This window comes from Aphelocoma coerulescens, assembly GCF_041296385.1.
Source record: "Aphelocoma coerulescens isolate FSJ_1873_10779 chromosome W unlocalized genomic scaffold, UR_Acoe_1.0 ChrW_unloc_scaf_1, whole genome shotgun sequence".
Taxonomy (NCBI): Eukaryota; Metazoa; Chordata; class Aves; order Passeriformes; family Corvidae; genus Aphelocoma; species Aphelocoma coerulescens.
In genome coordinates, this window is record NW_027184080.1 from 1,621,081 (window position 1) to 1,648,571 (window position 27,491).

Here is a 27,491-nt window from a genome sequence, read left to right on the forward strand (position 1 = left end):
TCAGATGAACTTGGTTCATTATAGACTAATTGTAATATTAATGCATACTGCCATCCCAAAGCTACCCACCTCCAAGGTACGACCACCTCTCACTGGGCATGTGCTTTATATTTTTTTGACTGTATCTTTAAAAGCAAAGTGACAGAATTTTACATCAATCAGTAACAAAGGTATGTATGACTAGAGTCACTCAAGCTCCACCTAAACATAAAGAAATAATATAAAAGTAAGTCGAGAATGGGAGAAAAGTTAGGGAAGACTCCATTGTAACTGTTGGGATCAGTCGATGGGCTGAACCTGTCTTCTTCCCCATAGGGACGCCTATTGGGTAAGAACTGTACTCTGCATGCTGAATACTTTTATTGGGGATTAGAGCTTGTCTGTGTATTGCTTTGAATACGTTTTTGCAGTCAGATACTATCACTGACAATCCTTGAACCTTAACCTGTCACAATTTTATATTAATAAAGAGTGTTATTCCGTAAACTGTTAGTGTGAGTCCTTCACAGGCACTGGCAGTGGGTAACATACTCAAATAAAGGGGAAAGATCTGCTGAGGGGTCTCCCTTATGCTGTTGGTGTGTTTCCCTGATTAAGTCAGTTGAGCCACCCTCGGATCCAGTTGGACTGTTCAGTGAAGGGTCCCCCTAACAGGACGCTGACAGACTGGTTGGGCACTGGGGTCTTGGCTTTCCTGGGGTGCTGACAGACAAATACTAAGGGTCCCCACACTAAGGGTTAAGGAAATCTCCCCTTTTCATGTGACAGCCTTCCAGAGTAACTGCTACATGTGCCCTGCTTCCCAGAAAGTGGCTGGATGGGAAGTAGAGAATAAATTTTTTTTCTCTTTGCTTGCGCACACACAAACTTTCACTTTTGCTTTAGTAAACTGCCTTGTCTCAACCTATGAGTTGTTTTCCATCTTATTCTCTCTTCCCTGTCCAGCTGAGAAAGGGGAGTGACAGAGCAACTTGGTGGGCACATGGCATTCAGCCAAGGTCAACCCACCACATCCATGATGGTAATTGGTGAGTGATCTCTCCCCTTTCTTATCTCAACTCATGGTATTTTTCTTCCCCATCCAGCTGAGGAGAAGGAGCAATAGAATTGCTTGATGAGCACCTGGCATTCAACCAAGGTCGATCCAGCAAAATTAATTATCTAATTCAAGACTCCTGATACATACATGCAGCAATTGTTGTTTTCAAAGCTAATAGAACTACCTCTACTCTGTGCAAGTATTCAACCCATGAAATAATATTAACAATGCATTAAAGTAGGAAGCTGTATATGTTTAAAGAAGCCACAATATTTTGCCCATAGACCTCCAGAACAACATGGACATTTCATATAACCCAAACAGAATATTTAGAAACCATTACAGCTTTTTCTGCATTATATGAACCATGAACTCCTGAATTTTGAGGCCTATGAAAATTTTGCTTTTGTCCAGGGAAGTGATTATTATATGTAGAACTTTTCCCAATTCATCCAGCATTTCATTCTCTCAAGGTAACAGATAAAATTTGCTATCTAAATTTGACACATGATATTATTGAACTCCATAATTGCTGAGGTATTTGGAAAGCTTCTGAACTTAAGTTAGCTACTATGCTTTTGAATATGCTTGAGTTAGTCCAGTTACAGAGCTTATAATCAATCTCACAGTCTCCTTTTGCTGGATTGAATTTACCCAGACTTCTACCCAGTTTACCCTCCCTCACAGGCAAAAACAACAGCTAGATTAACGTTGACTGCTTTCCTGTTTACTATCAGAATGGTTAAGAAGTGTTAATTTTTACTTGTATCTGGACATTTAATCAAGGTATCCTTATTTTTCAACTGAGATACATACATTCACTTTCTGAATGGTTAGTCAGCCAAATGACATGCTTGCTTCCTGCTCTTCAGCCATCCAGCCAAGAAAACTCATTGTTCACCATCCTTAAAGGTGGCCAAGTGGCAAATACTACCACCCAACTGTTCATAAACCCAACAAATTCTGTTACAGACCAACACTGTACAGTATGTAAGTAACCAAGAAACTATGTACCAGTGACTCAAACATTAATCAGGACAAAAATGGTGTTTAATGTCCCTCTATCATAACTTTTGGATGGTTCCAACAGTGAAATGGCATAAGAACCATCTACTTACTGTCCTCAAGGACTATACAGTTATGTGAAAGGCAAGTATCAGTTGCCCAACAAGAAACTATTTTCCATCAAGCATCATATAGAGCTTTTTGTAATAGATTTTATTTTATAGGGAAATCTAAAAAACAGAAAGAATACAAACTGAATTAGTAAGTGACATGGTGATACTGATACATAAAAATTAGGATGTGCATTTTACATGGTGCATCACTGTACTGACAGGTCAGAAAAAGCATTAAAAAATTCTAAACAAACCTGCTGGAGCTACGAGATCTTCTTGAAGAGCTATAGCTTCTTGGGGGTGTTCTGGTTCTCTTCTCTTTCTTTTTTCTATCATCTCTCTGTTTTTCTCTTTCTCGCTCCTTCTTCTCTTTCTTCTCATCTTTCTCCTTTTCTTTGTCCTTCTCTTTTTCCCCTCTGTCCTTATCTCCCTCCTTGTCCTTAATCTTCTCTCTATCCTTCTCCCCCTCTTTCATAACATCATCTTTTTCCTTGTTCTGGTCTACCTCTTCTCTGTCTTTTTCCTTCTCCTTGTTCTTTTCCCTGTCCTTGTCTCTAACTCTCTCTCTATGCCGCTCTTTCTCTCTCTCCTGGTCCTTCTCCTTGTCCTTATCCCTGTTTCTCTCTTCATCTCGCTCTCTTTCCTTTTCTTTGTCTCTGTCCCAGTTTCTCTCCTTCTCTTTGTCTCGGTCTCTCTCCTCTTTGGCCTTTTCTTTTTCCTTGACCTTTTCTTTGTCTCTTTTCTTGTCCCTGTTAAAAGCCAAACACAAATCCATTAATTAATATTTGAACTTTCCAGTAAAAATTACAACTAACTCTTTAGCATACATTAATTGTTCAAGACAAAATATATGTTTCTGTTGAAAAATAGTAATTATTCAAAATTTTCATTTGTCACCCCTGTTCACCATGTGGGAGAGCCTATATAGATAGGAAAAATGTGGAAACCAAATTGGGAAAGAGGAGGCAAAAATCAAATCAAACTGTGATCATCAAAGTGACATCATTACACTTTGAAAGAATATGTCTTTTCACCTCACAGCTACGTTACCATACATAAATTTTCTACATTTTATCAGGAGTGAGACACTCTACAATTTGTAAATCCATTCTTTACTAAATATGTGTGCATGTAAAATGGACTGCAGATTAACCACCCCCATGTGAATAATGACAGCTGACTGGACTGAAGTCTTTATTCTATGGTGTTCTCTCACATAAATATCTTTTAATTGCTTGGAAATCCAATATTAATTAATACACAGAAACAAAAAAACTGGGATAAAATTTCACCACATTCCCTCAAAAGGTAAATGTAAGGTAAAAACTCAACCAAGACAATTCAACTATCTGTAATGTCATTAGGAATTAGAAAAGTATTGAAAAATCAGTGAGACCATAAAACCAGAAGCAAGGTAACAGAACAAGTCAGCTTCTTTGTGATAGGGAGAATGATACATGTTCATAAAAACAGTGAGAAAAATTCCACAGGATGTTCTAGTAGACAAGCCAAATAAAAATTTATCAATCATAGAATTATAGAATATGCTGAGTTGGAAAGGATCCACAAGGATTATCAAAATCCAGCTCCTGGCCCTGCACAGGACCATCCCCAAGAGTCACACCATGTGCCTGAGAGCATTGTCCAAATGCTTCTTGAACTCTGACAGGCTTAGTGCTGTGACCACTTCTCTGGGGAGCCTGTTCCAGTGCCCAACCACCCTCTGGGTGAAAAACCTTTTCCTAATATCTAACCTAAGCCTCCCCTGACACAGCTTTATGTTATTCCCTTGGATCCTGTCACTGGTCACCAGAGAGAAAAGATCAGTGCCTGCCCCTCCGCTTTGTGAGCAAGCTGTAGATCATGATGAAGTCTCCCCTCAGTCTCCTCTTCTCCAGGCTGAACAAGCCAAGTGACCTCAGCTGTTCCTTGTATGGCTTCCCCTCTAGACCCTTCATCATCTTCATAGCCCTCCTTTGGATGTTTTCCAATAGGTTTATATCTTTTTTGCATTCTGGAGCCCAAAAGTGCACACAGTTAGATCACAGCTTTGGCTGGATGTCTTGGGGATGGTTCTTTTTATCCCATATCCATTCTTTGTTTTGTTTTTTGTTTTTTGTCCAGGGTGGTCGCTGCCCCCCCCGCCCCCGGCTCCAGGAGTATCGCGATGGGTGAGAGCCAGCCCATGATTTCCTGCTAGAGTTGGGGGGGGGGGGGGGGGGGGAGGAGGGTGAGGGGCAGTTGCTTCCTCTTCCGGTGGGGTGATTTGGCCTCCACTGCCATGCAGTGGGATCTCTCTGAGGAGAGATATAGTTACCGCTTGGCTTTTGCTCATTTTTTTCCCCTTTCCTTTTGGCACTGTGACTGGAGCTTACTGGTTTGCTTCTCTGCTGTTTGGGAGCCCAGAGCCAGTGACTGCCGCACTGGGACCTGGGACCACCCCGTTCCCCTCCAGGGGCTGCCCCCCACTCTGTGCAGCCCGACCCAGGGACCAGCCATCAGCAGTGAGCTACACAGGGGAGCGATCCCCCACCCAGCCCCGCTGCTCTCTGCCACTGCTTCAGGACTTCTTGCTACACTGTAACCCAACACCTGAACACCCCGCAGCTTCGGGCACGGCCCCAGCATCTCTGCTACATTTTGCTTGCTACCCCCGGGTGAGCCAGCCCCTGCCATCCCAGCCGCTGCTTCGAGGTTCCTGCTGCAGCCCATTTTGCCATCTGGCACGCCCACCATTACCACGTGAGAGGTGCAGCTGAACTTGTGCTGCAGCCCCGAGGGCATAATCGCACCTGCCCTGCCCAGCTGGGAGCCAACAGCACCCCTGCCGGCTGTGACTGTAACTACACCAAAGGGGAAAGTGCTTGACAGCCAAGAGAAGGCTGTTATTGAATTTCTGGTTTTGTTTGTTGTTGCTGCCGTTGTTGTTGTTTGTTTGCCTTGTTATACATACTAGTAAAGAACTGTTATTCCTTTTCCCATATCTTTGCCTGAAAGCCCCTTAATTTCAAAGTTATAATAATTTGGAGGGAAGGGGGTCATATTTTCCATTCCAAGGGAGGTCCCCACCTTCCTTGGCAGACATCTGTCTTTCAAACCAAGACACTGGAAGATTACATTTTGGTAAAGGATTATTTGGAAGCATGAGACTTTGAGCCATCTTTCTAACAAAGGAGACACATGACTCCTAGACCTGCCTCTAGGATATTTATACACATAGCCCCCACCTTTTTTCATTGGAACAAGTGTTTGGCTACTAATAAATAGTAGGCTTGTTTCATGGTCTGTGACCTGAAGACTTTGGTTCCCATCAGGTTTTGGCAAATACCTCTTTGGATGTCTCACATACGGAATGTAAGATCATTAAGATGAAACAGCACACAGTCCCAGCAAAAGCAAAGGATTTCACAACGACCCAAAAAGCACCTTCTAGTAATTTATCACAGAGGTTTCATTGGATTTGGCCCTTCCAATGAGCAGCTATCTCAAGAAGCTCCAGACAGCAGCAACAGAGTCAAAAGGATCCATCAATGAAGTCCAGCTGTGTAGCCTACCTCCTAACTGTTCCCACTGAGGTCCACAGATCTGCAGTTCTATTTCCCACAAAACTTTTCTCCTCAGAAAACAACTGCACAACCTAAATAAGAAGCTCCCTTTAAATGAGTCAGAGGAATTAAAGAGATGAAACAAAGAAAAGTACCAAGGCTTCTATTAAACTACATTTACAGGTGTAGTGGTTTGGTCCAAAATACTCATTACTATTTACCTTCTGTGAGATAAGATTTAGGAGAAAGCAAAGCAGGCACCAAACTTGAAAGAAAATAAAGAAGTTTATTAACAGACCTAAAAGAAGGGAAAAAAGGAAAAAAAAAAATCATACCACACCTTCAGAACACTTCTCCTCCCCCCACCTTTCTCCCTTCTCCCACTGTAAAAAGACAACCCTTGAGATGTTCAGTCTGTTTACCACTTCCATAATAACCTTGTTCAGTTCACTTAGGGAGAGGAGTCTCTCTTGCTTATGCTATGGAGACATCTCCACAAGAGATTCTCTCACAGCTTCAGTATCATGAGACAGCCGCCCAGGTTGGTTCTCTGCTCGCATATGAGAGTCCCTTCCCCTGACTTGCAGCTTTCCCCACAACTGCTTTCGAGGGTCCAATCTTGAGCTAATGGGGTACAATTTTAAGGTTGAGCTGTTCAGAAACAAAAGTTCTCTTCACCCATCTCTGGGAGCATTTTCATCTCTGAGAATAGAGGCCCTCCCACTTCCCTGGGAGAAAAAGGGTCCTCATCATCTTCATCTCTAGGACTATCTCTGGGAGTATCTCTAGGAACAGAGGTCTTCTCCTTCCGATTGGAGCAAGAGTCCTCATCGCTTCCATCTCTCCCTGTTAAACCTTGTCATCAAATTACAGCTGCTTCAGCATTTGCTTATTCCAGCACAGGTGCTTTTGCTCATAAGTACAGTTTGAACGTTCCACCCCCCCATGCTTTCATGAAATTACAACAGGTAGTCTGATATATCATAGTCTATCACCACCATACCTTTACAACAGAATTTCAGCTTTAAGCATCTCCTCTTTCTCCTCCCTCAGGATTTCAGCTCTTCTTTCTTTACTTAATGTCTGCAGCACTTACAGCACTAAAAGGGTTAATCTCACCCGGGCCTTGCAGCTGGAATTTGCTTATCGCTGTTGGTCACATGATCTTTGCTGGGCAGCGGGCAGCTTCAGCTGAATCTTAGGCTGCACTGGAGAGGGGGGGCCAGGCTGCGCCATCTGCGTGTAGCAGGGCTGTGGGGGGCCGCAGGTGGAACAGGGCCACACAGCTCCAGGATGGCTGTGGCCCGGCCCGGGCCCAGCCTGAGCAGATCCTAGTCCGGACCTGGCAGGGCCCGCTGGGCCCTGTACGGGCCCAGCCCAGTTACCTGTCCCCCAGCTGGAATCAAGAGAGAGAGCTTCCCGGGGTTTGTCCATTCTTAAATGTGGACCACAGAGGCGGTCAAAATTCTAAGTGGCTTAAAAAATTGTCTATATTCAAACTAGCCAGTTGATAGGTTCTCTCAGGTCATAGAGGAAGCTGTAAGTACCTCTTTGCAAGAACATCACTTACAGGACTATGCTTGCTAACCCATGACAACAGGCACTTTTGTTTTGTGAATATTCACTATTTTGCCCCTCAGAAAGTTGCATTATCATCCAAGTAGATAAAGGAATTATTTTGTTGGAATTTCACAGTTCAATAATTAGATAATCAGACTTTGTCATACATGAAATCCCTATTTGTGCTTGGTCTTTGCATATTAAGTGCTTTAATTAATTTGAGCTTAATATTTTTAAATTGAATGTTAAAATCAATCCATCAGTCCAGGTACACTAATCAAGTTTTTATGGTCTTCCTGTGTTTACTGTATACCTTTACAAGTGTTTTAAGATGTGTTGGATGTATTTTTATGTTTTACTTGTATCTTGGTTTCAAGGCAGATTTTAAAAAACCCCAGTTGCAACAAACAGCCCAGCCCCCCCATAAGCACATGACCCTTATCTCAACTAATATCACCCCTCTGACCAGGAGGAGCCATTGGTGGATGGAGATGGTCTGTCAAAGGGAGAGCACCAATCACCTTGAACCAAGGGGGTGGGCTGTGGGCGGAGCAAAAGCTATAACAGGGAGAAAAAGAAAGACACGTGTCTCATTCTCCCTTCCTCTCCAGCTTGCTAAGGCAGTGCTGGAGAAGCCTACCCCTTTCTAGGGGCTTTTAGAAATAGATTTCTTTTTGACCAGCCTAAACTGCAAGTTTATTTTTTTCTCTACCTGAGGTTCAGAGCTGTCTTAAGCCTAAAGTTCCTGAATCCCTGCGCTCCTGGGGCATATCTCTCGAGCCATCTGGATCCCAAATTTTTATGTTTTGTTAGTTTTTTGCAATTTTTCAATTTTTTTTCTGTTTTAATAAATTGTTTTAATTTCTACAAAGAGTTGTCTCATTCCTCACAACTCTTTTGGGGGCTCTCCGGGATCCTATTTTTGCCCTAAAATCCAGGTATTTTGGTTAATTTTACTATTTTTGAATTTTTGCGATTTTTTTGGTTTTTTGGTTTTTCTCCTTGGATTTTCTGGGCTCCCACAAGGATTACTGCAGCAGAGAAAGGACACCTCCGGTGGAGAAAGACTTGTGGTAAGGCTTGAACCCTTCTTAAAGGGAACTTAGTTAGGGACTTACCCTTTTTAAGGGCTATTAGTTTTTGGGGAACCTCCGAGTGGAATTCCTTTTGTGAGACTGTGTGTGGGGGGGTTGGCCGCCCCCAGTGTGTGTGTGAGTGTGCTTGAAAGGGTTCATTTTTAAGGGCACCACGAGGGATCACCCTTTAGAGACACAGAGGGGAAGATCGAGTGTGGTGATCAGCCTTTCTGGGGGGAGGTTTCCACGTTTTAGGGGTGTGCGCAGCCCCAAATTCATTTTTATTAGTGTCTCAGTCTCCTCGGGTCTAGAACTGAGGAGAAACCTCATTTTAAACCCCTCTCTTTTTCTTTTCGCCGCGTGGTCGGCGGCCATTTTGAAATTTCGGGCTGCCGCGTGGTCGGCGGCCATTTTGAAATTTCGCGCCGCCGCGTGGTCGGCCGCCATTTTGAAATTTCGGGCCGCCACGTGGTCGGCCGCCATTTTGTGTCCTTTTAATTTGAACTGCACCCCTTTGCCGTTTTAAGTGCATGTGTGAACTTGTTTTAGCTGCACTCTTGTGGTCAGTGCTATCTAGCACCTTTATACTTCCTGTTTGTTTGGAGTGTTTGGGTTATTGGATTGTAGTTGTAATTTGCTTTATCTGCTTTAATCATAAGACACTACTTTGATATTTTGAATTACTGCTTGTGTTATTCATTATAATCTTTTTCCTTTAATTCGGTTATAAATATTTTAAATTTATCTCTCCTTTGCTAATAAAGACAACTCTTGTTTCTTAAATTTTAAGTATATATGTATAAAACTATCTAAATTTCAGTTATACTTTAACCAATTTAAATATTCACTAATTATTCTTTTTATAATTAAAATTAATTTTTCTTGCAACATATTTGTTTCTCACCAGCCTGCCATATCTAATTTTTTTCCCACAGATTCGCCATCATTCATTCCCTTATATATCTACTAACCCTGCTTGCTCTTCTCTACATTAGTTGTATTGTATTTTATGCTTATAACTTTATTATCATTTTTTTTTATTGTGATAGTGTATTGAATTTAGGTTATTTTGTAACATTATTTCCTTATGCAATATTTTAATTGTTTTATATAATACAATACTTTGGTTTATTTAATTAAAAAAAAAAAAAAAAAAAATTTTTTTCTTCTGCACTAGCTACTTGTTTGCTTCCCAGTAACAAAATGGGACAAGCGAATAGCAAAAAGAAAGACCTAATGAAGAAATACAAAATCTTCCCAGACAGTCCGTTAGGGCAAATGCTCCTAAAGTGGGAAGAAAATCTTTTAACTAAAGAAAAAGACCAGTGTCAAATGATTAGGTACTGTGTTTTTAAGTGGCCAAAACATAAAATTAACAAAGATGGACTCAGATGGCCCAAGTATGGGTCTTCTGAAAAATGGCTTTGTGAGGCTTTGCATTCTTATGTACATTACAAAGCTCCAAAACATTCTGATGAATTAGACTATGCTAAAATTTGGTTAAATTATTGGCAAAAACAAAATGAAGACCAAAGCAAAAAAATAGAATTGGAAGAGGAAACTAAATCTAATTCAATTGGACTTAATAAAAATTCAAACCAAATTTTTTCCATTGCAGAAGAACACAAACAGAAAGAAAAACAAAAACCTAAATTAAATAAACCAAAGTGGGACCCCCTAGACTACCTTCCTCCAGTAACTCCTCCAGAAAGGAGGGTCCAAATTGAACAAGAAAGGGTCCTTCCTTCCTCAAGCCACCCAATCGAAAGGGACTCAGAAAATGAGAATGAAAGTGAAAAAGAAAATTCTGTTCCTTCCTGCTCTCACAAAAAGACAACCGGACAAAGGACTTCTTCTAGCCAGGATGGCCCAGCATCTTGCACTAGAAAGAAATCATTTAAAACACCTGACTGTCCCACCTGCCTTAGCACTCCCCATGAGTCTAAAATTTTACCTCTTAGGGAGGTACCCATGGGAAATGCTCAAGGAGGAATTGGTTATGTAGTTGTACCTCTAGCTTCATCTGAGGTACGGGAATTTAAAAAAGAAATGAAAAGCCTGATGGCTGACCCCATTGGTCTAGCTGACCAATTTGATCAATTCCTCGGCCCTAATATTTATAATTGGGGAGAGATACAATCCATCCTTCACTCCTTATTCACCATTGAGGAAAGAAAATTGATTAGAGCTGCAGGAGTGACAGTCTGGGACAGAGAAAATAATTCTAATCAGGGCCCAATTGGAGAACAAAAATTACCACTGACAGACCCTGAATGGAACCCAAATTCAGAAGAGGGCAGGAGGAACATGAAAGACTACAGAAATTTAATTATAAAAGGGATTAGAGAAGCTGTTCCTCGAGTTAATAATATGAAAAAAGCATTTTGTGGGGAACAGGAAAAGGATGAGTCCCCAACAGCTTGGATGGCTCGGTTAAGGAATAACATTCAACTTTATTCTGTCATTGACTTAGACAGTGAGGGAGGCAAAACTATGCTAAAGGTACATTTTGTGCTTCACTCCTGGCCTGACATCAGGAAAAAATTGGAAAAATTGGAAAAATGGCCAGAGAGGGAACTAGATGAATTACTGGAGGAAGCCCAAAAAGTCTTTGTTAGGAGGGATGAAGAGAGGATGAAGGCTAAAAGCCGAATAATGAATAACAGTACTAATGCTCCAATCCACAACCCTCCTACACAAAGAACTTCCCAAAGGGGCATCCCACAACAGCAAACCCAAATCTGCTCTCAGCAACAGCCACAGGTTTGTGTTTGCAATAAACAATCTACCCCAATTGTTCAAAGACCTGAGAGGTTAATTTGCACATACTGTAATAAACCAGGCCACGGGCAGTGGTACTGTTTTAAAAAGCAGAGAGATCAAGGAGTCCTTCAAATGGAGGGACAAATTTTGAACAACTGAAGGGGTCAGGGGCTTTATTCTCTGGGGCAAAAACATCTTAAAGAGCCCTTGATAAAATTAGAAGCTGGACCCCAGAGACAACAAGTGGAGTTTTTAGTGGACACAGGTGCTGAAAGAACCTGTGTCACTAAAACACCTCCAGGATGTTTTATTTCTCAAGATACATTAGATATATATGGTGCTAATGGTGAAAGCTTTGCTGTTCCTGTAATTAAAAATGTAACCCTTTCCATACAAGGACGTACCCATACAGGGGATGTGCTATACCTACCTCAAGCTGGGATCAATCTTTTAGGACGTGACTTCCAAATACCTCTGAGGGTTGGGGTGGTACCGCAGGGTGGAAAAATGACCACTAAATTGTTTGTTTTATCTTTAGTAGATGAGCAACACATTGACCCGGTAGTGTGGGCCAAACCTGGCAACCGGGGAAAAATGGACATCACACCTCTAACAATTGAGTTGCTCCCAAATAGCCAGCCAGTACGTGTACCACAATATCCCCTCTCCAAGGACAAAAGAAAGGGCCTGAAGCCTGTTATCATGGACTTATTACAAGATGGAATTCTTGAGACCTGCAAATCCAGTTACAACACTCCAATTTTGGCTGTCCAGAAACCAGATAAGTCATTCCGGCTTGTACAAGATCTGCGTGAGGTCAATAAGAGAGTCCAAACCAGGTACCCACTGGTGCAGGACCCCTATACACTCCTGAGTCGGGTACCCCCAGCACATGCCTGGTTCTCTGTTATTGACCTTAAAGATGCTTTCTGGTCATGTCCTCTAGATTCTCATTGCAGAGACATCTTTGCATTTACCTGGGAGGATCCAGACACTGGACGCAGGCAGCAGCTGCGCTGGACTCGCCTGCCTCAAGGGTACACCGAGGCACCCACACTCTTTGGCCAAGCGCTAGAAGATTTGCTAAGTTCCTTTTCTCCACCCGAAGGGATTCAGGTAACTCAGTACGTAGACGACCTGCTCCTCTCTGGGGAACAGGAGTCTACGGTAAGAACTGCTACAATTCAGTTACTGAATTTTCTAGGGAGGAACGGGCTGAGGGTGTCAAAACCTAAATTACAATTTGTGCTACAGGAGGTGAAGTATTTGGGACATCTAATTGGCCATGGCACAAAAAAACTCAGTGCTGAAAGAGTAGAAGGAATCCTAAATCTACCACCTCCAACTTCAAAACGAGAAATCCGGCAATTATTAGGCCTATTTGGATACTGCAGACTGTGGATTGATCAGTATTCACAATCTGCCAAATTTTTATATGAAAAACTAATAGAAGAAGAACCTTTTAATTGGACTAATTCAGACACACAAAAATTACAAAATCTGAAAGAGAAATTAACAAAAGCACCTGTTTTAAGCCTTCCTTCACTAGAAAAACCCTTCGATCTATTTGTTAATGTGGAGAAGGGAGTTGCCTATGGCGTCTTGACCCAGGAGTGGGGAGGAGTCAGGAAGCCGGTTGCTTTTCTTTCCAAATTACTGGATCCAGTGTCCAGAGGATGGCCCGTCTGCATCCAGTCCATCGCCGCAGCAGCTGTTCTGGTCTCGGAGAGTCAAAAACTCATTTTTGGTGGAGACTTGACAGTGCATACACCACACTCAATCAAAACCATTTTAGCTCACAGGGCTGCAGAGTGGTTAACTGACCCAAGAATAGTCAAATATGAAGCCATTCTCATGCACTCGGACCACCTGAGGTTAGTTGTGTGTACACACCAAAATCCAGCTCAATTTCTTTATGGGACCCCATCAGAAAAAGAAATTGAACACAATTGCATTGAGATAATTGACATCCAAACAAAAGTCAGAGAGGACCTGGTGGACTGTCCCCTCAATGAAGGGGAAATCCTCTTCATTGACGGGTCATCTCGAGTGGTGAATGGAAAGCGATGCTCTGGCTATTCAGTGGTCGATGGACACCAAATGTGTGTGCTAGAAAAGGGCAGATTGCCACCAACCTGGTCAGCTCAGGTCTGTGAGCTCTATGCCCTAGAAAAAGCACTCCACCGACTAGCAGGAAGCATCGGGACCATTTACACTGACTCCAGATACGCTTATGGCGTAGTCCACACCTTTGGAAAAATCTGGTCCGAAAGGGGGTTCCTAAACACCAAAGGGAAAGATATCCTACATAAGGAATTGATCCTAAAAATTCTAAAAGCACTGCAACTGCCTCGGGTGATCTCAGTGGTGCATATTCCAGGTCATCAATCGGGAACCACAAAAGAAGCTCGGGGGAACAACCTAGCAGACTTGGCAGCAAAAGAAGCAGCAGTGGAAGAAGAGGTAAAAGTGATGGAAGTAAACCAACTTCCAACTAACACCACCACATCTGACACTATTCCACAAACTAACATTTTACCCACGCCCATTTTTACTGATCAGGAAAAACAGAAATTAGTTTTAATTGGTGCCAATGAGGATTCTCAAGGCCGCTGGTATTTACCAGATAAACGCCAAATTTTAAACAAAAATTTAACCCGAGAAATTCTACAAAATATTCACCAAAGCAATCATTGGGGTTCAAAGGCTCTGGCGGATCACTATCTCAGAACCTTTGGATGCACTGGTGTTTATGAAATAGCCAACCAAATAACCCGGGACTGTGTAATCTGTCAAAAAGTTAACAAAAAGGTAATGAAAAAGAACACTGGCGGAGGAATTGAATTAGCAATCAGGCCTTTCCAAAACATTCAAATTGACTTTACAGAAATGCCTCCTGTCCAGAGGTGGAAATACCTATTGGTAATCGTTGATCACCTTACCCACTGGGTGGAAGCTATTCCAACTGTCAATGCAACAGCCCAGACAGTGAGTAAGGTGATCCTCGAGCAAATTATCCCCCGTTATGGGATAGTCCACCGCATAGATTCAGATCGAGGTACTCATTTTACCTCCCAAATTGTACAACAATTGGCTCAGCAATTAGGAACAAATTGGAGATTACACACCCCGTGGCATCCACAGAGCTCTGGGAGAGTGGAACGGATGAACCAGCCAATCAAGAACACCCTCACAAAATTAATGCTGGAAACAAAATGGACCTGGGTAAAATGCCTTCCACTTGCTCTTCTTAGAATTAGGACACAGCCAAGATCTGATTTGGGTTGTTCACCATATGAGATGTTGTATGGATTACCCTACCTTGCTACACCACAAGAGTTGAATGTGAAAGAGTGTGGAAACACCAATGTACAACAATATGTACAGATAATTGCCAAAAATCTAGAGTTGCTAAGGGAAAGAGGTTTTCTACCACAAACTCCCCCACTTGATTTTAATTTACATCACATCAATCCAGGTGACTGGGTGTTAATAAAATCCTGGAAAGAAAAGTCATTAACCCCATCCTGGGAAGGTCCATTTCAGGTCCAGCTAACCACTGAAACAGCTGTCCGGACATTTGAGAAGGGCTGGACGCATGTCAAGAGGGTGAAGGGTCCGGTGGCACCACCAATTGAAGAGAAGAAACCTCCAGACAAACCATCAAACTAAACACCCTGTTTGAAAGCTCCACTCAGCATCCCTCACTCCAAGTTAATAAAATCCTGTACTCCCAGTTCTTCCCCAGTTATACCTCAGTAATAAGTGCTAGCTACAAGTTGTTAAACTAAGTTGAAAATATTTTGCTGTTAATTCTGTTCTTTGTTATTCCCTTTTACAGATTCTGCCTTCACACAACCATATTGTCACATCAACTGTATAGTAAGGCTCCATTTGAAGCCAGCATTCTCTTCCAATAACAGTCCAATCAGACTCCAAAATTATGGGCACGATAACTCTAATCTTTGACAAGGCCAACCCTAAAATAACCATGAGTTTCCAGAAGCCTGAGGTCACTGAAGAACCATCTGAAGGTGAGATGCCTAAAGAAAGGACGAAAGAAGCAAAGATGACAACCCCCACCAGCAGAGGCAACCCAAATGCTGACAGCTCCTCTCGGGTATGCCTAAAGGGGAAAGTGAGCAACATCCTGCTACTGAGTGTCATCTGTCTCTGGGTCCTCTGGCCTCCCTTTACACAAGCAGCCGACAGCCGCTGTAACAGATGTTACAAAACTGTGTACCAGGCAGAAGGAGGCTCATTTCAAATTCGACACTTTTTCCGAGCACATACTTATGTTAATCCATCTTGTTACAACATAACAAGGTTGAGTATCTGCTCAGAAAAAGGTCACAAGTACTGGATTGGCAAAAACATTGGCACCCAAATACATAAGCAGAAGGGAGAGTGCCCCTCCCAAGACGATTGGCTCTGTTTCAATTTTAGATACATAACCAAGACAGAAGATTTGTTAAAAAGAAAGACCTATGACACTGACCTGATCCAAGAGGTGGTCATAGAAGAAAAGGAAAAACAAAAAGAAAACAATCCTTTGATGTCAAGGAAAAACTTGTTTATTGACCTGGCAGAAAGGATTGGACAACAGCTAAATTTAACAAATTGCTGGGTGTGCGGAGGAACTTTAGAATCGGAGAGTTGGCCTTGGCGGGGAGTCAGTCTTGGACCCCCCGATTTACTCCGACTGAGTAATCTCTCCCCCACAACCAGACATGACAATGAAACCTGGCTGCTAAGCAATACTGTTATTGGAGAAGAATGCATCTGGAGGAAAGGAAGAAAATTTTTAGAAGAAGTTGGTGAGACAATATGCAAAAGGTACCTGGTAACTGATGGGCAAAAACATTGGTGGATACCTCAAGAACCAGATGTATTCTGGTCTGCAGAAAAGGTTAAAAACAAAAACTGCATTTTGAATCCTGTTAAAAAACTCTGGCAGTGCTGGGATCAAGGAAATCCATATTCTGTCCTGCCACAAATTTCCAAGTACTGGATTACAGCAGCAAGTATACAACCCCACTTCTGGGAAGCACCACAAGACCTCTATTGGATCTGTGGTAACCGAGCTTATTCCAACTTACCACCTCGCTGGAAAGGGAGCTGCACTCTTGGAGCCATTCAACCAAACTTCTTCCTACTTGCTGAAAACGCTGGAGCCCACCTTGGAATCTCCCTTTATGATGAACTTTTCCGTACTAAGAGACATGTAATAGGAGGGACCCAGAGATGGGGAGAAGAAGAGTGGCCAGCTGAGAGGATCCTAGAGACTTATGGACCTGCAACATGGGCACAGGATGGGAGCTGGGGGTACCGAACTCCCATCTACATGCTAAACCGGATCATCAGACTGCAAGCACTAATTGAGGTAATCACTAATGAGACCTCTCTTGCTCTTGAACTACTTAACACACAGCAAGGGCAAACTCGAGCAGCCGTGTACCAAAATAGGCTGGCATTGGACTATTTACTAGCTGAAGAAGGTGGAGTATGCGGCAAGTTTAACACCTCAGACCGCTGCATCCATATTGATGATCACGGCGAAGCCATCACCAAGATTACCCAAAACATCAGGAAACTAGCCCATGTTCCAGTGCAGAAATGGCAGCCCTTGATCACTTCTGAATGGTGGGAAAATATTTTCCAAGGACAATGGTGGAAGAAAGCTTTAATTATTGTTGGACTTTCCCTTACAGGACTTATTTTTCTCCCTTGTTTAATCCCTTGCTTCATCCGTCTAATCACCACTGTCGTCCAAGGCATGCCACTGATCCAGGATCTTCAAGGACAACAGCAGCGTCCACCATTCGCTCAAAAGATTATGCATGTCAATAATAGTAACAATAAGAAAACTAGAAAGGAGAGAAAAATTGCCCAGCAAGTGTGGGACAGTTTTAAAGAGCTTGAATCTATCCCTGAAGAGTTATCCACCTCCACTTAAATGCAAAGACCAAAGATGTGAACATAAGAGAAAAAGGGGGGACTTGTCATACATGAAATCCCTATTTGTGCTTGGTCTTTGCATATTAAGTGCTTTAATTAATTTGAGCTTAATATTTTTAAATTGAATGTTAAAATCAATCCATCAGTCCAGGTACACTAATCAAGTTTTTATGGTCTTCCTGTGTTTACTGTATACCTTTACAAGTGTTTTAAGATGTGTTGGATGTATTTTTATGTTTTACTTGTATCTTGGTTTCAAGGCAGATTTTAAAAAACCCCAGTTGCAACAAACAGCCCAGCCCCCCCATAAGCACATGACCCTTATCTCAACTAATATCACCCCTCTGACCAGGAGGAGCCATTGGTGGATGGAGATGGTCTGTCAAAGGGAGAGCACCAATCACCTTGAACCAAGGGGGTGGGCTGTGGGCGGAGCAAAAGCTATAACAGGGAGAAAAAGAAAGACACATGTCTCATTCTCCCTTCCTCTCCAGCTTGCTAAGGCAGTGCTGGAGAAGCCTACCCCTTTCTAGGGGCTTTTAGAAATAGATTTCTTTTTGACCAGCCTAAACTGCAAGTTTATTTTTTTCTCTACCTGAGGTTCAGAGCTGTCTTAAGCCTAAAGTTCCTGAATCCCTGCGCTCCTGGGGCATATCTCTCGAGCCATCTGGATCCCAAATTTTTATATTTTGTTAGTTTTTTGCAATTTTTCAATTTTTTTTCTGTTTTAATAAATTGTTTTAATTTCTACAAAGAGTTGTCTCATTCCTCACAGACTTTAATAGACTAGGTAAAATATAGGTGTATTAGATGCTGAAATGTAAATATGTTACATAACAGACATATACATTTATGCTTACAGCAGTGTATGGCCAATATGAAATAGCCAAAGGCAAAAATAAAATCTCGTGCACAAAAACTTTACACATGTTCTCAGAATGCAGGATCAAGTTCAGCTTGAATCCAAAGTATAACTGTTGACAAGGGTGAAGAAGCATTATCCACTTTTTTTGTAGCACAGGCTACACAGAACATACTTAATTCATTGGTTGAAGTCTGACAAGTTACCTACTTTCAATCAGCTTGATGGTATAAATGCAGACTAGACTTTGGTATCAAAGTTTAGGTACCTCAGTGTTGTGGTTTAACCCCTGTAGGCACCATATGAACTACTATGAAAAAAATTAACTATATCACAGACAAAACCAGTACACTGAGCACAAAATAAAATTTACTTTCTATTCTTTTGTTCCACAAACAAAGCCTAGAGACAGGCTACAGCATTTAGAGATTCCATCCTTTACCATGACCTAAAAGGTTTGTTAGATTTTTTTCCAAAACTTTGTACTATGTGCTAAGATGAACAGTATAATTTCTGAGGAATGGAACTCACCGAGAATGAGAGCGACTTCTTGATCTCCACCTTTCCCTAGATCTAGATCGTTTTTTCAGGGGACTTCTGGATCTGCATCTGTCTTTATGTCTTGAGAGTGATCTGTTGCCAGATCTACTTCTATATGAATAATGCCAGAAGAAAAATACTTTAATATTGAAACTTCATGAAAATTAGGTCAACCAAGAAGGAAAAAAAAACCCACATAAATCTTGCCTCGTGCTGGTTTGAGACAAATTTGGAGGAAAATATCCTCTGAGAGAAGGCAGGTTTCAGCTAGCCCTCCACGACCAGGTTCGGGAAAAAAAAAATTTCCTCGGAGGAAAGTGAAGGAAAAAACCTATTTATTTAACAACCACACAGGAAAAGAATACTGCTAAATAATAAAACCTCTAACTGTGGAGAGAACCTGATAAAATTCAAAGTCCTCCTGTAGGTGTGGCTGTTCACTCTCCAGAGCTGGGGTGTGGCCCCTCCAGGCCGTGGCGTGGGCCTCCCAGATGATGTTTTGGTGTTGTTGCACAGTTCCAGAAGAAAAGAAGCCAAAGTCCCAGGAAAGCAAAGGAGTTTAACTCTCCATCTCTCTCTTCTGAGAAAAGGAGCCAAGAGCCGGGAAAAGCCAGAAGGTGCTTTTTCTCCGCTCTTCAACAGCAGCAGCTGCTATCTCTGTGTCCTTGGAGCACAAACTGCTTTGAGAAGTTTGTCTGGCTTTTTTTTTCTTTCTCTCGCACCCAGTTTTAAAGACACAGAAAGGCACAGAATTCATTTCTGGGCATAGAGTGGCAATAGGGGATACACATCATAAAGTCACCCCAAGACACCTCACTACATAAAATTATATAATTACAACTCAGGAATATATTGCCTATAAACATTTTTGTAAAAATGGATACTTTAAGCTTCACTAAGTGTATATGCTCTTCTTTGAAACAATGCACCATTTAAGTAATACTCATGTACTCCTGGTGATAATATCGGATGACAGCAGAGACAACACCTATGTGCTGTGTGACCAGGTGGATGATCTGCTCAACCTGGTGGCAGAGCTTAAAGAGGAAGTGGAGAGGCTGAAGAGTATCAAGGAGTGTGAGAGAGAAATAGATTGGTGGTCACACCCTTCCATCCCTTAGAGAAATGCAGTGGATGGAAGCTCAGCAAGTCAGAGAAGCCCTGACCCTCTCTCTCACCATCAGGCAGAAGGAGACCTAAAAGATGGGGGGCAATGGAAACAGGTCTGCTCAGGGGGTAAGAGAATCCCCTCCCAGCCTCCCTCTCCTTCCCAGGTGCCCTTATAGAATAGGTATGAGGCTCTGGAACTCGAGGGTCAGGCAGATGATAGCGGAGATGAAGATCTATCTAGGGGGCTGACCAGAACAAGTCCGTCAACCAGATGGATCACAACTATGGGTGTTAAGAAAGAAGGGTAATTGTAGTGGGCGACTCCCTTCTGAAGGGAACCAAGGGCCTGGTATGCCAACTGGGCCCATCCCACAGGGAAGTCTGGTGCCTCCCTGGGGCCTGGGTAAGGGATATTACCAGAAGATTCCTTAGACTGATTCAGCCCTCTGATTATTCCCCACTGCTGGTTGCCCAGGTTGGCAGAGACAAGGTTGATGAGAAAAGTCCTAGGGCAATCAAAAAGGACTTCAAAGCACTGGGGCAACTGGCTGAAGGGACAGGAGCACAGGTGGTATTTTCCTCAATTCCTTCAGTAGCAGGGAAGAATGCCAAAAAGAACAGAACCCACCTGGTCAACATGTATCTCAAAGACCAGTGCCATTGATGGAATTTCATCTTTTTCAATCATGAGGTGCTTTATACAACACCAGGCCTGCTGGAGACAGATGGGGTTCACCTGTCTAGCAAGGGCAAAAGGATTCATCTGTGAGTTGGCAGGGCTGATTGAGGGCTTTAAACTAGGTTGGAAGGAGAGAGGGGAAAAGACCAGGCTCAGTAGAAATGAGTTAAGGGTCAGCATGACAGTGTTGGGGGTGAAACCAATAGCCCAGCTGTAGTGCATCTAGACCTCGCTGACTCTGAAGTGTGCTGGCCACAGTGGAACACACTTGCAGTCTTATGGGGACAAGCCATGGACTCCTAAGCTAATAAAAGCCAACAGGGAAACACCAGAAAATTCTCTCGAATTACGGGGTCTTCCTCTAGGAAGGCAACACACCTAACAGCCCAGCTGAGGTGCCTCTACATCAATGCACACAGCATGGACAACAGGAGGCACTAGAAGCCACCATGCTGCTAGAAAGCTACGACCTTGTTGCCATTACTGAAACTTGGTGGGATGAATCCCATGACTGGAATGTGGCTATCTATGGCTACAGGCTGTTCAGAAGACACAGGAGAGGAAGGAGAGGCAGATGGGTTGCCCTCTACATCAAGAAGCAGATTGAGTGTGTAGAGTTGCCTCTGAAGAACAGCAATGAGCAGGTAAAACAACTCGAACAATGCCCTATTTTGCAAAGCTATCAATGGTGAACTAAGAGGAGGTATCATGCTGCTTTTGATGTTGAATTATGCTAAAGTCAGTCTGACTCATCAATCCCAAAGTTAAGCATCCTGATATGGAGGTGAAGATGTGGCAGGTATGGCAAAGTATCCTTAGCTAAAAATGCTAAGCTGGCACAGTTGACCTGGATACATATGACTGACAGTCAATCACTTTATACTATAAAAGTCTAGTCCCACTTTCAAACAGCAGGTTCTTCTAACACACCCTTTCTTGGAGTGTGTATGAAGATTCCTCCCTTGGGTGAGGACGCCCCTCAAGGTTACTCCTTGAGGCTGAGAGAAAGAGCCCACAGTTGTTGGTATGGGTAACATCAATCTCTACTTAAAAATTGGGTGGGTTTCGTAGCTTTAATATAATTGCTTCGATATAGTACACTATACTAGACTAGTAGTTTTAGCTTCTATACTCTGTATTAAATAATTCTGATTAAGATCTTTTTGTCTAATAATTTATCATAATAAATCATTCATTTTTATATAAATATATCTGGTTTGCCATCCTTAATCCCACAGGACAAAGTTGTACACAGGTTCAATTACACCTCTGTTATTCTTTAGACTTAAACCGTTGACAAAGTCTGGGGCTAAGACTGGATCCAGTCACACTCAGGCTCCTCTCTGAGAAAGAGTTTAGAAAGCAAGGGGGTCCTTTCTGCACCTTGTGACTCAATGGGAGGGCTTCTCTAATAAACTTTGTCTGAAGCTCCCACTCCACCTGTGACACCAACATCTGCTGGGAAAGTAGCACAGCAAGCTGTAGGCAATCCAAGAGACTCCTGGAATGCATGGAGGATAACTTCTTGAGACAGGTAATAGCCCTACCAAGAGGGGATGAGATACTGGATCTGATGGTTACCAATGTAACTGAGCTAATTGGGGACATCAACATTAGAGGCAGCCAGGGCTGCAGTGATCATGCACTAGTGGAGTTCATAGTCCTGAGGGATATGGGTCAGGTAAGGAGCAGTTAGGCCTCTGAACTTTAGGAAAGCAAACTTCCAGCTCTTCAGGGAGAGAGTCAGTGGGATCTCCTGGGAGACTGTCCTCAGACATAAGGGAGTGGAACAGACCTGGCTGACATTTAAAGAAGCCATCCATAGAGTGCAAGAGCTAGTGATCCCCAGGAAAAAGAAATTGGGCAAGGAAGGCAAGAGACCGGCATGGCTGAGTGGGGAACTGCTGGTCAAACTAAAGGGAAAGAAGCAAATGCATAGACAGTTGAAGCTAGGACAGGTGACCTGGGAAGAACATAAAGACAAAGTACAGTTGCGTAGGGATGGGGTGAGGAAGACCAAGGCAAAGATGGAACTGAACGTAGCAAGGGACACAAAGAATAACAGAAAGGGCTTCTACAGGTATGTCAACCAGAAAAGGAAGGTCAAAGAATGTGTAACCCCCCAATAAATGAGGCTAGTAAACTGGTAACAATGGATGAGGAGAAGGCTGAGGTACTCAACAACTTCTTTGCCTCAGTCTTCAATGGCAACCTCTCTTCCCATACCTCTTGAGTGGATGGACAGCAGAATGGGGACTGGGGGAGTAAAGTCCCTCCCACTGTAAGAGAAGATCAGGTTCATGACCACCTGAGAAACCTGAATGTACATGTCTTCCCCTCTACCACAGAAGAGCTTATCTGTTCTGTCCATCAGCTGGCACGATAGCTCTGGGCATTCTCCCCCTCACACGAATTGGTGAGATAACCCAGGCCTGTCCAGTAAGGAGTTATCTCTGACACCAGAGAGATGGGATACAATAAACATCTTGCCTTGAGAACAGGATGTAGGGAGATAAGCTAGAATTTCTTACTATCAGACACTTCACTTTACAAACTATAAAAGCTACACAAACTTCCAGAGAGTCAGAAGTCTCCTACACACACACCCTGGAAACATGTAGGACTTTCCCCCTGAAGTTTGGACACATCTTTGTGGTTACTTTCCCGGGAACTGAGTGAAAGGATTCTATGTGTACTGCATCATCAATTTGGTGGTAAGCGACATTGACTCCTAATCTATACTATTTCTTCACTAGCTGTAATATAGGTGCCTTTTATTGTGCACTGTATTTTTTATCTACCAGTAGTTCTTTTTGTTTTATCCTGTGTAGTAAGTAGTCTGTTTAAAGTCTTCTGTCTGTTAATCTTGAGTCCATTCAATAAATAATTCATTTTATAATAGACCTAATTGGCCATTCTTCAGAACTTGGGAGCAAGAGCTATTTGGGGTGCAGGTCACCTCAAACAGAGCTACTGCCAGAAATCTGAGTCAAAAGCAGGACTTGTCTAAGCTCTCGTCTCCATTTGTAACAGGGACCTGGCATGACATAAATAGTGTGGAATAAGGGGTGGATACAGTTCTGGTTTCAGGTGGGACAGGGTTAATTTTCTTCTCAGTAGCTGGTACAGCACTGTGTTTTGGATTCAGTATGAGAATAATGTTGATAACACACCGATGTTTTGGTTGTTGCTAAGTAGTGCTTACCCTAAGACAAGGGCTTCTTCAGTGTCTCATGCTCTGCCAGTGAGGAGGTACACAATAAACCATGAGGGAGCATAGCCAGGACAGCTGACCCGAACTGGCCAAAGGGATTTTCCATACCATGGAACATCATGTTCAGTATATAAACTGGGGGGAGTTGGCCATGAGCCACCAATCAGTGCCTGGGAACAGGCTGGGCATTGGTCAGCAGGTGGTGAGCAATTGTATTGTGCATGACTTGTTTCTCTTGGGTTTTATTCCTCTGTCTCCCTCTTATTGTAATTACATTTTAAAATTATTGTTGGTTTTGTTAGTATTATTGTTGCATTTTACTTTTTTTTCCTCTTATTGAACTGTTTTTATCTCAGCCATGGGTTTTTATCTTTTTCTGATTCTCCTCCCCATCCCAGCAGGGAGGGAGGAGTGGAAGTGAGCAAGCGGTTGTATGATACTTAGTTCCTGCCTGGTGTTAAACCACACCACCACATGTTCTCAAAACCAACAGTAGCAGTGGTAAAATCACTTTTAAAAAAATATACATATATATACACACATGTATATACATAAATATATATAAAAATATATATATCTATCAGCAATTGTTTAAACCACAGATTTTCAGCAAGAGATCCAAATTTATCTCCTAAAAATCAATTAGATTTGCATCAGTACAAAATAGCACTGATTACTGCAGTTACACAAAACACTGTTTTTCAGTTATGTCCTGAGTTAGAGAAGAGAAACAAGTAATAAAGAATTGAACAAATGATTCTTCTTGCATTAAAAAGGTACCCAATGTTTTCATGTCATTATATAACATTTACTACGTAACATTATTACAAAACACAGGCACTGGAAAATAAGGAGATGATTGCTGACAGCCAACATGGCTTCACTAAGAGCAGATTGTGCCTGACAAATTTAGTGGCCTTCTACAATGGGGTTACAGCAGTGGTGGATGAAGGAAGAGTGACTGATGTCATCTACCTGGACTTGTGCAAAAGTCCCTTGGGAAAATATTTTTGTAGGTGCTGGGGTCCATCAGTGCTGGTCGCTTTTTAAGCATCACCTCCTAAGGTCACAGGAGCAGGCAATTCCTAAATGTCAGAAGCCAAGCAGGCCAGGCAGAAGGCCAACTTCGCTGAACAGGAATCTTCTCTTGAAAATAAGGCAAGAAAGGAAGGTGTATGCCAGGTGGAAGCAAGGTCAGGTGACATGGGAAGAATACAGAGATGCTGCTTGCCACTGCAGGGAGAAAATCTGTATGGTAAAGCTCAACTGGGGTTGAAGCTGCCAGAACTGTGGGGGATGATAAAAAGAGTTTTTTCAAATATATTAATGGCAATAGGCAGTGTAAAAATAACATCAGCCTGTTACAGGATGGTCACCTCACAAACAGGGACATGGACAAGGCAGAGGTGTTTAACGCATTTTTTGCCTGTCATCAACATGGATGATGGACCAAGGGGGTCTCAGTGTCCTGAGCTGGAGGACCATGACTGCAAGAATGATCAACTCCTAGTCAACCCTGAAATTGTGCAGGATCTGCTGCTCCAGCTGGATTCCTACAAATCTATGGGGCCTCATGGGATTCATCCAAGAATCCTCAAGGAACTGGCTGATGTCATCACAAAACCTCTCTTGATGATTTTTGAGTGGTCTTGGGGAATCTGGAGAAGTCTCAGATGACTGAAAGCTGCCAAACATTGTCCCGATTTTCAAGGACAAGAAGAAGGACCACAGAAACTACAGACCTGTTAGTCTCACTTCAGTGCCTGGTAAAGTTATGAAGATTATTCTGGGAGGTACTGAAAAACACCCAAAAGACAACACAGTCATCGGTCACAGCCAGCATGGCCTCATGACAGGAAAGTCCTGCTTATCAAACTTGATTTCCTTTATTGACAAGGTAACCCACCTCATTGATCAAGGGAAGCCAGTTGATGTAATCTTTTTGGATTTCAGTAGAGCTTTTGATACTGTCTCTCACAGAATCCTTCTGGACAAAATGTCCAGCACACGGCTGGATAAACATGTCATGTGATGGGTGAGCAACTGGCTCACAGGTCAAGCACAGTTATAATGAATAGGGTGACATCAGACTGGCAACCTGTCACTAGTGGGATTCCTCAGTGCTCCATCTTACCCCTGGGGTCTTCAACATCTTCATAAATTACTTGAAAGCAGGACTCAAAGGGATACTAAGCAAGTTTGCAGATAATACAAAACTGGGAGGAGCTGTTGACTCCCTCAAAGGTGGGGAGGCCCTACAGAGAGACCTTGACAAAGAGGACCGGGCAATCACCAAATGCATGAAGTTTAACAAGGGAAAGTGATGGATTCTGTACCTGGGATGGGGCAACCCTGGATTTATGTACAGACTGGGGAATGAGATGCTGGAAAGCAGTGCCAGAGAAAGGGACCTGGGGGTCCTGGTCAATGGAAAGTTGAATGTGAGTCAGCAGTGTGCCCTGGCAGCCAGGAGGGCCAACCGTGTCCTGGGGTGCATCAGGCAAAGCATCACCAGCCAGTCAAGGGAGGTGATTGTCCCGCTCTGCTTAGTACTGGTGCAGCCTCATCTTGAACATTGTGTGCAGATTTGGGCACCACAATAAAAGAAAGATATTAAGCTATTAGAGAGTGTCCAAGGGAGAGCAATGAAGATGGTAAAGGGCCTTGAGAGGAAGCTCTGTGAAGAGTGGTTGAGGTCACTTGGTCTGTTCAGCCTGGAGGAGACTGAGGGGAGACCTCATCACAGTCTACAACTTCCTTGTGAAGGGAAGAGGGGGGGCAGACACTGATCTCTTCTCTGTGGTGACCAGTGACAAGACCTGAGGAAATTGCCTGAAGTTTTGTCAGGGGAGGTTTAGGTTGGATATTAGAGAAAGGTTCTTCACCCAAAGGGTGGTTGGACACTGGAACAGGGTCCCCAGGGAAGTGGTCACAGCCCCAAGCCTGACAGAGTTTGGACAAGAAGTGTTTGGACAATACTCTCAGGCACATGGTGTAGTTCTTGGGGATGGTGCTGTGCAGAGTTGGACTCAGTGATCCTTCTGGGTCACTTCAAACTCAGCATATTCTATGATTCTCTGATTCTGTGATGTGACAATGAACCACTCAATAGATAAGAAATTGGCTGGATGATCACACTCAAAGAGTTGCAGTCAACAGCTCAATGTCCAAGTGGAGAGCAGTGACCAGTGGTGATCCTCAGGAGTCGGTATTGGGACTGGCGCTGTTTAACATCTTTGTTAGTGACATAGACAGTGAGATCGAGTGCACCCTTAGCAAGTTTGCTGATGACAGCAAACTGTGGTGCAGTCAACACACTGGATGGAAGGGATGCCAACCAGAGGGACCCTGACAGGCTTGAGAGGTGGGCCTGTGAAAACCTCATGAAGAAGTTCAACAAGGCCAAGTGCAAGGTCCTGCACCTGGGTCAGGGCAATCCCAAACACAAATAAAAGCTGAGTGGAGAATGGATTGAGAGCAGCCCTGGGGAGAAGGACTTGGGGGTGTTGGTGGACAAGAAGCTTGACGTGTCTCAGCAATGTGTGCTTGCAGCCCAGACAGCCAACCATATCAAAAATAATCTGCATCAAAGGCTGCATCAAAAGGAGTATGGCCAGCAGAGTGAGGGAGGTGATTCGGCCCCTCTACTCTGCTCTTGTGAGACCCCATCTAGAGCACTGCATCCAGCTCTGGGGTCCCCAGCACAGGAAGGACATAGGCCTGTTAGAGAGAGTCCAGAGGAGGACCATGAAGGTGATCAGAGGGCTGGAACACCTCTTCCATGAAGACAGGCTGAGAGAGCTGAGGCTGAGCTGTTCAGCCTGGAAAAGAGAAGCCTCCAGGGTGACCTTATAGCAGCCTTCTGGTACCTAAAGTGGGACTACAAGAAAACTGGAGAGGAATATTTTACAAGGGCATGTGGTGATAGAACAAGGGGGAATGGCTTTAAAATGAAAGAAGGTAGGTTTAGATTAGATATTAGGAAGAAATTCTTTACTGTGAGGGTGGTGAGGCACTGAAATAGGTT

General features: G+C 43.1%; 1 protein-coding gene across 2 annotated transcripts in view; it reads right to left on the reverse strand.

The window, feature by feature from the left end:
- LOC138102762 (splicing regulatory glutamine/lysine-rich protein 1-like) overlaps nt 1-27,491 on the reverse strand; it is a 100,601-nt gene that overhangs the window by 22,928 nt on the left and 50,182 nt on the right. For both annotated transcript variants that reach the window (XM_069000512.1, XM_069000511.1), the window contains exons 8-9: nt 18,453-18,572; nt 2,412-2,906 (exon numbers count right to left, since the gene is read on the reverse strand). In XM_069000512.1, coding sequence (XP_068856613.1) covers nt 2,412-2,906; nt 18,453-18,572 — 615 coding nt within the window. The remainder of the gene's footprint in view (nt 1-2,411; nt 2,907-18,452; nt 18,573-27,491) is intronic.